General features: G+C 33.8%; 2 protein-coding genes and 1 pseudogene across 3 annotated transcripts; all 3 read left to right on the top strand.

The window, feature by feature from the left end:
• The first annotated feature begins 106 nt into the window (after positions 1-106).
• Positions 107-2,147, top strand: LOC143633877 (scarecrow-like protein 9). Its single transcript, XM_077102099.1, has one exon. The coding sequence runs from the start codon at positions 107-109 to the stop codon at positions 2,126-2,128; it is 2,022 nt and encodes a 673-aa protein (XP_076958214.1). The 3' UTR covers positions 2,129-2,147.
• Positions 2,148-5,709: 3,562 nt separating this feature from the next.
• Positions 5,710-7,631, top strand: LOC143633833 (NADH--cytochrome b5 reductase 1-like; annotated as a pseudogene). The gene is made up of 9 exons (XR_013153742.1): positions 5,710-5,801; positions 5,910-6,051; positions 6,136-6,226; positions 6,329-6,406; positions 6,631-6,712; positions 6,813-6,906; positions 6,974-7,035; positions 7,128-7,214; positions 7,377-7,631. The product of XR_013153742.1 is annotated as an NADH--cytochrome b5 reductase 1-like (transcript).
• Positions 7,632-9,123: 1,492 nt separating this feature from the next.
• On the top strand, positions 9,124-12,164 carry LOC143633876 (uncharacterized). The gene is made up of 10 exons (XM_077102098.1): positions 9,124-9,302; positions 9,396-9,450; positions 9,606-9,641; positions 9,710-9,754; positions 9,927-10,010; positions 10,217-10,279; positions 10,424-10,462; positions 10,535-10,634; positions 10,732-10,882; positions 12,149-12,164. Exons 1-10 carry the CDS (start codon positions 9,124-9,126, stop codon positions 12,162-12,164), a joined length of 768 nt encoding a protein of 255 aa, XP_076958213.1.
• The last annotated feature ends 516 nt before the right edge of the window (positions 12,165-12,680 follow it).

The following is a 12,680-nucleotide window of genomic DNA, read 5'->3' as shown; positions in this document are numbered from 1 at the left end:
AACGATGGTGGTCAATGTTGATATGCACTTTCCTCAACACCTTTGTCTCTCTTGTTTCTTGATTCAATCTCTTTTCAATTCACTGTTGCATTGACAAACCCTGTAAATGGATCCCCAAATCGGGTTATTCGATCCGGTTAACTCTCGCAGCTTTACGGGCATTCAGTTCGACCATCAAACCAGTTCTTCGGCTCCGGTTGCTCGTTCGAATACGAACAACGAGCTACATGAAGATTGTGACCTGTCAGATGCAATATTGGGATATATAAGTCAAGTGCTGATGGAAGAAGACATGGAAGATAGATCTTGTATGCTTTACGAATCACTAGATCTTCAGGCTGCTGAGAAATCATTTTATGATGTTCTTGGCAAGAAGTATCCTCCATCACCATCTTATGATGAAGGTTTGTTTTCCGTTGACCAGTATATTCAAAGCCCACAAGATAGTTGTTCATTAGATCATAATATTAATACTAATATGTATGCTGATGAATCACAAAATGTACCATCTATGTCAGTAAGTTCATCAAGCAGTGGAAATAAATCTAATGATGTAATTAATTTGTTGGATTCTCCTGAAAGTATTTATGATAAGAATCAGACGATGATGAAGTTTAATAAAGGTTTTGAGGAAGCTAATAAGTTGCTTCCGACCGATAATAATCTGTTAACCGATTTCGATGGTGGAGTTTGTGAAGTGCCAGTAGGGGCAAGGGTGAGAAAGTGTTGTTATGTGGAAGGTGAATATGAAGATGAAGATGAAGGTTATCAAAGGAGTGTTAAACAAGCTGCGGTTTTTCAAGATTCGACGTTGAGGTCGAAAGAAATTGATTTGATTCTTTTGTGTAGTATGGGGAAAGGTGAGGAGGCGTTAAGGTTGCTTCGCTACACTTTAAGGACCGAAACGAGTAAAGATAAACAAAAAGATAATGTTCCGAAAAGTTTGATAAGAGGTAGAGGGAAATCACGTGGTAAGAAACCGAAAAGTAAAAAAGAAGTGATAGATTTAAGAACGCTTTTAGTGACGTGTGCACAAGCGGTTGCTGCTGATGACAGAAGGAATGCAACTGAACTTTTGAAACAAATTCGACAGCACGCTTCACCTTTCGGTGATGGGAATCAGAGGTTAGCCCATTGTTTTGCTAACGGGCTGGAGGCCCGTTTAGCTGGCACAGGTAGTCAAATTCATAGAGGTCTAGTCAGCAAGAGAGTATCTGCTGCTGATTACCTTAGAGCATACTATCTATACATTGGTTCATCTCCTTTTAGAAAGATTTCAAATTTTGCTTCAAACAGGACAATACTGAGCATGTCAAAAAACGCGACGAGGATACATATTATCGACTTTGGTATTCTCTACGGTTTTCAGTGGCCCACTTTGATTCAACGCATTTCACAACGAGAAGGTGGGCCACCACGAGTCAGGATAACCGGGATTGAGTTTCCACAGCCCGGGTTCAGGCCTGCAGAAACGATTGAAGAAACAGGTGCGCGATTAAAAGAGTATGCTGCCAAATTCAATGTGCCGTTTGAGTATAACCCGATTGCAAAAAGATGGGAGAATGTGAATATTGAGGATCTAAAGATTGATAAAGACGAGTTCTTGGTGGTTAATTGTATGTACCGATCGAAAAACTTGCTTGATGAGACAGTAGGAGTGGACAGTGCAAGGAATGTGGTTCTTGATTTGATAAAGAAAATAAGCCCGAATATATTTATTCACGGGATTCTTAATGGGTCGTATAACGCCCCGTTTTTTCTGACTCGATTCAAGGAAGCGCTATTTCATTTTTCAGCATTGTTTGATATGCTGGAAACGAATGTGCCACGTGAACGGTCCGAAAGAAAGCTGCTTGAAGGGGAAGTGTTTGGTAGAGAAGCTTTGAATGTGATAGCATGTGAAGGGTGGGAGAGAATTGAAAGACCCGAAACTTATAAGCAGTGGCACGTTCGTAATTTACGAGCAGGGTTTGTTTCGGTTCCATTTTCGAGCGATATAATAAAACTGGCGGAAGATAAAGTCGGGTTGTATCATAAAGATTTCATGATAGATGTTGATAATGACTGGCTTTTACAAGGATGGAAAGGAAGAATAATCTATGCTATTTCTTGTTGGAAAACTGCATAATTGTCAAGTAAGAATTTCAAATGTTAGTTGTTTTTATTCATAAGTTGACTCAAGATTTAGGAGAAATGATTGTTGGACTTTTTTCTAAATTGTGAATTGTGATGACTTTGAATAACAGTTAACTTTTTAATATGATTTGATGAAAAGAAGAAACCACATGTTGATGTGGAAGCCATTAAATTTGTGTTTTGAGTGCATGTTATTCCACTTAAACCATGGCTCATTTGTATGATGAAAGTGGGCTATTGTCCTTTGTGGTTAGATATTTGGTTCTGGCCTACTAAATCATGTTCAAGGTCAAAGGGTTGGTTGAACTCAACAAAACAAAAGTGTTATTTTGGAAATAGAATTTAAAAAAAGTGTTGTTGAATATAATAAAAATCATAGTTAATCTGTATTCAGATTTATTATCTTCTTACTATTTTTCTAAATTCCAATTTCTAATTCTAATTTTATGTCAATTGTTTACCTATAAATAGAGCCCTAGGTTTATTCTATAGGAGAACTTGATTGATGATTTAGAAAAGAATTGTAAGCGTGAACCTTACCGACCGAATCTTTTGGTTTGAAAGCCTTTGAATAAAATCACGTGACCAACCATTCACATAGAAATTGCATTTACGAGTTTACGACTACTAGTGTGTTGATATGAATAGTTTTCATGAATTTTTGAAGTCCACGATGGGCCTCCCAAAGATAATGGCTAAGTGGGCTTAGAAACCAAATATGGATCAAAATATGTGGCGCTCCTTTTAATTCTGGCCGCCGGGGTACGGAGGACCTATCTTTCACTCTTTCCATTAGGGCCGTTCCAATCGCTCGTCGCTTGAACTCGCTCGTTCGGAAATTGCTCAAAAAATGCTCGTTTATTTTTTCGCTCGATTGTAACGAGCCGCTCTGCTCGGTTCGGTTTGTAAAAGAGCTAAGCAACAAGCAAAGGTCTGCTCAGTTCGGTTCAGCTTGAATATTTTTAATTTATTATATATATAATTATATATGAACAAATATATAAATATATGGACAACACACATAAATATAAGCATACAATTTTTTAATCCTTTTAAAAAATTTCCTACTCTGACAATTTTATAGTTTCATTTTTCGATTCAGGTTTTCAGAATACTAGAAGTTTGTTTACATGATCATTATATCTCACTTCAAACTTATTTCTCATAAAAATTTATGACATATTACTCGCTTTTGTCTAAAACTACTAATTTGTTTACAAAATATATTAGTTACAACCTTCAAACTTGTTTCTTATTGAAAATTTTAAAGTGAAAAAGAAATAAATAATGCTCGAAATTTGCTCAATGTTCGATCGAAAAATGCTTAGCTTGTTTACAACTGAACCGAACCAAATGGTTGAAATTCAAACCGAACGAAAATCGAAACAAGCCAAAATCGAATCGAGCAATTTTCAATCTAACATCGAGCGATTTACGACCAGTATTTCTTTCTTTTTCACTTTAAAATTTTCAATAAGAAACAAGTTTGAAGGTTGTATATAATATATTTTGTAAATGAATTAGTAGTTTTTTAAACAAAGTGTAATATGTTGTAAATTTTTATGAGAAAGAAGTTTGAAGTGAGATACAGTGAACGTGTAAGCAAACTTCTAGTATTCTGAAATTTTGAATCAAACAAATGAAAATATATTATTGACGGAATAGGAAACATTTGAAAGGATTAAAAAGTTGTATACTTATATTTATGTATGTTGTCTATATATTTATATATTTGTTAATTTATAATTATATATAAAACAAATAAAAATATTTGAGCCAAACCGAACAAAGCAGACATTTGCTCGTTGTTTGGCTCATTTACCAACCAAACCAAGCAGAGCTACTCGTTTACTATCGAGCGAAATACGAACAAGTGATGAACGAGTTCGAGCTGCGAGCGGTTTGGACAACCCTACTTTCAATGCAAATTTCAAATGATCAAACTTGAAAATTTTATGTTGGATTTATATATGTTCGACAACAAATATAAATGTTACAAAGGTCATACTTTGTTAGTTGGGTTTAAAAGCTAACTCACTTTAAATAAAAAATTGGCTTTTGTTGGGCTGCTAGTCATTTTTCCATTACACTGATTTATAAAGTAGTACAAACTAATTTTGTTTTGTCTGCTTGCTAAACTCTGTCTTTTGTTTGACATTAAAAAAATTGTGATTTTGTCCCACAAATTTTATAATACCTCAATAAATTTAAAAACTTGGACATGCTATTTCTCCTAGATACAGTCCATAAACAAACCAATAGAAAAACAAGGTAGACTAGTCATTTAGACAAAACTCAAGGCATCGGTAAACAAGGCTACACACTCGATAAAGATATGGTAATATTGAATCTTACCACATGTATATCATGACCCGAACAACACCATTATTTTCGGATAACACATCTCTTCCAAAATGTATCCTCTAGTAGTCTCCGATGGTTTAGGTCATAACTAAAGGTCTAGAGCAGATATCACAATTTAGTGCGCATTCTATTATAAGAATGTCTCTTGTGTAAATGTCTTATTAATATGAATAATTAGTATGATCTTATGTTTTACATGTGATATGTATTTTTTTCGTTTCATACGTCCTAACTTTACGTGATGTTGCATTATAAGGTTATATTCTTTTAAACATTACACCGAACACGATCGGTTTTTTATTTAAATCTTAAAAAAAAAGTGTAAATTTAACACAAACTTTTCCAAATAAATCCACGATTGCGGTCGGTGTTGCAAAGGAGAAACTTAATCTCACATAATGAAGTTCGGTCAAACGTGGATGGCGTTTGGTGTTCGCTACCTTCCAATCAAGAGGTTGTTAGAATGTTTTTTTATTTATTACTCAATTGAGTAAATTTAATAAGATTTATCAATTAGTTGAGGAATATTTAGATGTGTCTTTAAAATTTGCACTATTATTGTAAGTTAAGTTTGTAATGCTCATTTTTTCTTATTTGAATAAATTTGGATTTTCTATAAATTTATTAATGATTAACTTGTAAAAATTTTACCATAATTAACTGATAATACCTCATGATAATATGTTTTAATTAAGTCATAGAAATATATATACTTTATGTATTATATGTACTATATTTTTTAACTTGAAACAATACAAACAATTATATCATATGTAAATCTTCTAAACTATTCTGACTTCAGTTGATTAATATCCCATATTTATTCCCAAAAGTTTTATACATGTAATACCACCATTTAAAAACTTATATACAATTTTATGACACATTCATTTTACTCTTGTAATTTTAAAACAAGAATTTTTATTACATTATTATCTTTTAACATAAGCTGTAAGCAAAAACACTCAAATCCATTGTCTTTTTATGTACAGCTACTCTTTTTAAACCATTTAATAATACAATTATAATCACATTTATCATCAATTTAAGCGTATATATATTGACTCCTGGATTCTTAATCTACTCAATATCTTCATTCACTCGCCCTCTACAGGTACATTGCATTCATATTTAATAATACCTACAACTTATCTTTTGTGATAATATATATTTTTTCCATACAAGCTAGGCTATAGTCTTTGGTGAGCAATGGAGTTTTTGGAAGCCAATGAGCTCCCATGTCAGTACTGTTTTTGCTGCTTCCATTGTTGCATTCTTATTTTTCTCCAATAAGCCTAAAGGTTCATCATCCATCAACTCCTATATATATATATATATATATGTATTCAATCAAAACTCAAAAGCTAGTTAGTTTAATTTATAACATGCATGGTTTGTTGTGTCTTTAGGCAGCATAGATCCTGATAACTTCAAGGAATTCAAGCTTGTGAAACGCACGCAGCTTAGCCAGAACGTCGCCAAATTCAGATTTGCACTTCCTAAACCTACTTCAGTCTTGGGACTTCCTATTGGACAGCATCTTAGTTGCCGGTATATTATCTATATATCACTCTTCAAACTTCATAAGAATATATATTTCCCTCAACACTAAAATTAAAAGAAAACGCATGTTAGGGGTACGGATAGCCAAGGTCAAGAGGTTATTAAACCATACACCCCAACGACTTTGGATACCGATGTTGGATATTTTGAGTTGGTTATTAAGGTAGGCACATATTAAAAAATTTTAAACCTTTTAAGTTGATTTGATACAAGTATGCATGAATTATATTCATGAATATGCTGAAATTGTGTTGCATATATATAGATGTATCCGCAAGGTCGTATGTCTCACCACTTCAGAGAGATGAAGGAAGGTGACTATTTGGCTGTGAAAGGACCTAAGGTTAGACAATTTTAATTATGCTTATTATAGTAATTAATATTATTGCTTCTATAATATATGATTGTTTATTGGATTACATCGTGAAAACAGTTTTGCATTTGAATATGTTAGGATACTCTTTGCCTTATACTACTAATGATATTTCTAGCTAATTAAGTGTTCTGCAGTTTGCAGTTACTGCTAGTCTTAGAAGTTAAACTTACTGCTAAGTTTGTTATTTCCAGGGGCGGTTCAAGTATCGGCCTGGTGATGTTAAGAGCATTTGGAATGCTTGCAGGGGGCTCAGGCATCACTCCGATGTTTCAGGTGTTGAAACTAAATATTTTCCTTTAAAACGAGGCGAATAGATAAAAAAAGTTTATAATACAAGGTCTAGAATCAATTTATTGTGTGTATTTAATCCTAGGTTGCGAGAGCGATTCTAGAAGACGAATCAGACAAGACCAAGTTGGATCTCATCTATGCTAATGTCACAGTTGATGACATCCTTCTTAAGGCAAGTACTTAAGGTTATTTAATTATCATCATCTGCTCTTGCTTTCATTTAATTAACTCATTGACAGGAAGAATTGGATGCACTTGCTACCAAATACTCTGGCCGCTTCAAAGTTTACTATGTATTAAATGAGGTATCTTCATAGAAAATGATTAATGAAAAACATTGTTTTTTTTTTTCACCTATAAAATGTTTAGGATGATTACGGTCTGTTTTTTTTTGAAGCCACCGGAGGGATGGACAGGTGGCGTCGGCTTTGTAACCAAGGAAATGATCGAAGAACATTTTCCTGCGCCTGCTTTTGATATTAAGGTATGCTTTCATGACTGGCTGACTCATTTCCTTTTGAACAATATTTTTATTTATTTTACCTTGTTGACCCGTTAGAATAAGACGAGGTTAAAATTCCCATATTTTAATCTTTTTAAATTAAAGAAAAAGCGAAATCTAAACAAGAAACCAATGACTCTGCAGATCCTAAGGTGTGGCCCGCCACCGATGAACAAGGCCATGGCTGCTCATCTTGATGCTTTGGGATATGAACCAGATGCACAATTTCAGTTCTAAATCTAAACCTGCTTATCTGAGATATTGTTGTTTGAAATCTTATTTGAATAAACTTGTTATATTATGGTAGGACCTCCCGTTAACCGTCTAGATGGGTCCGGTTTGAGACATGTGATTTGTAAAAATTGTTGGACGTTTTGAAATCATACCTCAGTTTTCAAATATGTTTTCAGCTTATTTTATGTGTGAACGAGGAGGACCAAGTCTAAGGACACTAACTCATAATTTGGTGATCCACATTGATGAAATAAAAGATATCATTTGTATTAGACAGAAAATATAAAGTGTTTCATATTTTGCATATCTCCAAAAAATCAAAATTCCTAACAGACTATATCTGACCTTTATTTATGGAAGGCAATTAGTACACATCTTTATTAATTCATTTACAACTATATATGTTTGGACACTTTAACCTTTATCTTTACCATTTTAATGGTGTGAGGGTAAAATTGTCCAAAGACATATAATTGTTGTGTATGAAGTAAAAGAAGTTGTGTAGGTCAAACACATTTTGTTGCAATCAATCCTAAAGCTTCCACAAAATACTTTTTTGGATAGTGGTTACCTTTGACTGTGATACCTTGACTTCCCAATATAGAGTCAACATATAATCCTGATCCATAGCAAGTGGCACAAAAGATAACACCCTTAGCTTCACAACCGGTAGGCTGTTTTTATTGCCAAGACTACTAAATATTCTTTCTACTGCCATCAGTAAAACTGCAGAAGTTCAACAAAGTATCAGCTACAATTCATGGGAAATCGCTTGGCATTCATATACACAAGCCACTGCAATAAAATGGATCTGTGCATATATTTTATTACAAACGATTATTTGATTCTAATTAGACAATATCAGTAAACCAATTTATAGTTCTTCATCCTCAATTTATCTCAAATTTCACATCACTGTGGTGTTATTGTAAAGATGACGGTGAATGCGTAATGTATGAAAAAGATTATAATAAACTATAAAATAGTATCAGGTTTGAATATTGCATAACTGATCTTGTGCATTTAAAGTGACGCATCAGTGGACATAATAACTAAATGGTCTAAACATGTTGCACAAGGTTAAAGGTGGAGACTTCAAAACATGTATCAATATAGCTCGAGGTATTTCAGTATTCATATGTACTGCAACACGCAGGAACACATTTGTATCAAGATACCGTACTATGTTGATTCATCATAATATCTTGTCATAGCTTATTTTCCAGCTCTTGAGTTACATGCTGATCTGAAAGTAATCTTATTTAATTAGTCAAGAAGCAAGAAACAGGCATGCTACTATTTCTCAAAAGTATAACTGAAGTGATATCATGGAAAATATGTTACTTATTTTGGTAGCATGTTACCTACTTAATTACCTCACTTAGGTACTTTGTTTCAAACATGAATTCGGTGGTTGTAAATTGTATTATGACAACAAAGAGTATTTGTGCGTTCAAGAAAAAAACATTCCAAACTTACCATATATTATCATGCATCTGAATGGGCCCAACCAAACAACTCCTAAATGTATGTAGAAAATTAAGACCATTATCTTGATTGAAGTATATAAAAAACTACCCACTTTCACCAACATAATAAGAAAGTGAAAGAAAAACATGAATTATTATTATTCTGGGATGGATTTTGAGATGGGATAATGTCAGTTGCCACGTCGTCATCTTGTTTGAGTTTTGTACCACCGTCTCCGGCAAGACGCAGTCGGCCATCTGCCCTCTGTTGTTACCATCCTCATCCTCGGCCATCTAGTGCGACAACAATAACCACCTTAAGTAACATCCTAAGTTCTGGCGTCATTGCTTGTCTTCGCGCTCAAAGGCATCTTACATTTACATACATGTTTATTATCCTCCTCAGCTAGCCTATTGCTGTACTGTTTCCTAACTTTAGTTATCATTATTGTTTAATTAGTGCGGATGTGGCCTTAGAAGCTGCACGAGCTGCAATTACCGGTGGAATCTCCGTGGTAATATTATATGCTTCAAACAGTATGTAGCTAGCTAGCTTGAAATTACTTTTTAAAAATGAATGGACAATTTTATTATATTATTAGGGATGCTAAGTATTTTGGTTATGTGTAAACATACAAGTAAGTAAATGAGTTTGTTGAATTGCTTGCAGTTGGAGATTGTGGTTTCTACCCCAGGTGTCTTTCAGGTTGTTTACTACTTCCTCCTTTTTCTATGCTTTACTAGTTAAGGTTATCGTTTTTAATCTGCCTGCAGGTTTTGCATCAATTGGTGCAAGAGTTTCCAACCACAACTCTAGGAGTAAGTGCTTTACAATTGACAAGTTTAATATTTATAATAATAATAATATTTCAGTTTCTACATTCAAATATTTCTCTGCTAAGTGTATAATCAGATTAGCGTTTATTGCATGATTTGATGATACGTTGAACTCTATGAAAGTCAATGCCTAAGAATGTTTCACATTTGACAGGTTGGCACTGTTTTGAACACTAAAGATGCTGAAAATGCCAAAAATGCTGGAGCAAAATTCATCATGAGCCCTGCTTTTGTAAAGGCATGATACATACTCTTATTTTTTATCGTCTCTTCTTTCAAAAACCTCTTTTCATCAAGCATAATGAAGCAATATAAATGTAAATACAAAGTCAGTTGTATTTTTTTTGTTGGGACTGAGGAGGCGAAACTTTTCAATAGTAAAGGCATATTTGTGTTTAGTTTTAAAATTTTATATCTTTCTTTAGTGATGTATATTAATTGCAGGGCATTCTGGATCAAGACAGTGATGACTTGCTATATATGCCTGGTGTCATGACACCAACAGAAGTAAGCAAGGCAACCATTTATATTTACTTTATTACAAAGAATCCATGTTTAATTAGCCTGATCTGATTCGTGTTTAATCTGTATATGCTTATCCCAACACCTATATTAGTATTTGGCTGATGCAAATACTTTGTGATTTTACAGATATTGTCATCATATAATGCTGGTGCCAAAATTGTGAAGGTGAGGCTCACTCCTTTGTTTAGTTTATTATAGTTTTTATTACATTGTGTTGTTTGCGTATCCTTGTGATAGGTATATCCTGTTTCAGCAATTGGTGGTGTTGGTTACATAGCAACACTAAAGAAGCCTTTTCCTCATATTCCTATGGTTGCTTCTCAAGGAATAACAACTGGTAGGTGATGGGATATTCTCTCTCTTGTTACGAACTCATTTTTGTGAATCAAGTAAGGACTTGTATTGTTTGATACTATTTTTATTTATGTATATAGATTCAGTGGGTGCATATATTGATGCGGGAGCATCAGCAGTTGTGTTATCTGATGCTATATTTGACAAAAAGGCGATGTCTCAAAGGAATTACGGTTCAATATCTCATCTTGCCCAACTTGCAGCTTTGCAAGGCAATGAAGCTGTAAAGAGGTATTCACCTTTTATTTACCAGCTTGTGTGCTTTTATTTATTTAATTATACTCATACAACAATCCAAAAGGTGAACGTGTCAAATAGGTTGACGAGTTAAAAGTCGCTCACAAATAAATCCATGGACCTTTAAAGCATAGCAAATGGGTCCTTTTTAAAATTCTTAGGGACTTAATAACATAAACAAAGGACCCTTTGGTTATTCTTCGAAATTGATGGATTTAACATGCAAAAAATAATTTCTTTGTGTTCAGTGAAGTTAATTGACTTTAATGTTAGGTTTTAACAGTTAAGGGATGTAATTATCCAAAAAAGACAGGAAAATTGGAAATAAATAATCCCACCTTTTGTGTATTGGCCGATAATAATCTCACCTTTAAAATCACTAGCAATGGTCCCACCTTTTAACTATTTTTGTCTCACTGTTCCTCCGTTAAAAAATACTTAACGTCGTTATGTTTTTTCCCTAGTTTCAAACCGATGTTTTAGGGCTTTTAATCGGAAGAACGATATGAGTCGACTGATGTAAAAACTTATTTCAAAACGGTGATTCAAATGGCTTGATTTTTGTTAATTGGAAATTCAAGCACCCGAATTGAAACATTGTTTCGTCGTTTGGATCACCATTTCGAGATAAGTTTTACATCGGTCGACTCGTATTGTTCTTCCGATCAAAAGCCCTAAAACGTCGGTTTGAAACTAGAGAAAAAACATAACGACGTTAAGTATTTTTTAACGAAGGACCAGTGAGACAAAAATAGTTAAAAGGTGGGACCATTGCTAGTGATTTTTAAAGGTGGGATTATTATCGGTCAATATACAAAATGTGGGATTATTTATTCCCAATTTTCCAAAAAGAAACTGGTTTTTGGATTCTGGCTATGTATAGTGAAATTGAAAAGCATATGTAGAAATGAGAATGGTATGTATGTTTAGGGGCTGGTAGGCAGTCTAGTGTCGAATCAATAAGAGGTATGACTAATTAAGATGTAGTCTCTAAATCATTCACATGTCTCTGAAACTTAACCATTAAGAGGTTTCATGAGCCATTAAGAGGTGTAACCGAACCCACTCTTACCTCTGATTCAGATGTAGCATCTTAATGGACTCATTAAGATATTACCAAACAGCCCCTTAGTTAAGAAATGAGAATGGCTTTTTGGTCAGGATCAAATTTTATTTCGTTAATATTTCATTTTGTGCAAATTCAATATTTTGTGATGCTCTAAGTTAATTCTAGCACGGTGCTAATCTTGATATTTGCAGGAATGAAAAGATCTAGCCGACTAGCCCCCCTAATTTCAGAGAAACATGATCCATATGAAAAGGCTGTAAGAGTTTATTGCACATGCAAAGTTTGTTTTATATATTTGTCAACTAGGAGTTAATTTGGATATCTAAGTCAGTTTTAGTTTTGTTGAATAAATAGATTGTGTGAAGGTGGGGCATTACTTATCAAATATTGTCAAGGTAAGAGGACATCTTAGTTACATTTCTGTTTCATTCAACTAATTTCCCTTTTTTTTTTTTTACAAATTTTGTTTTATCTTGCAAAGGTAGAAGATAAACAGAAGCAGATGCGAAGTTTAAAATTGCTCAGACACCAAGTGTTGTTGCCTTTTGCCACCTTCAACCAAGAATATGCATTTTTACTTGGAAACAATATGAATGTTGAGACCGGATGAATTGAGTCGGTCCGGGTGATTAATTTAATTTCTAGTTTCACTTGAATTTGAATACGGCTTGTTGTCGTGTTGGTTAATTTTTTGTCCGATTCTCATCTGACATTGTTTTGGTT

Source organism: Bidens hawaiensis, unplaced genomic scaffold, assembly GCF_021521415.1.
Source record: "Bidens hawaiensis isolate Kalapana, Puna unplaced genomic scaffold, B.hawaiensis_p1.1 tig00006913_1, whole genome shotgun sequence".
NCBI classification, from domain to species: domain Eukaryota; kingdom Viridiplantae; phylum Streptophyta; class Magnoliopsida; order Asterales; family Asteraceae; genus Bidens; species Bidens hawaiensis.
Note: the sequence above shows the minus strand (reverse complement) of the source record. Positions and strands in the feature narration are given on the sequence as shown.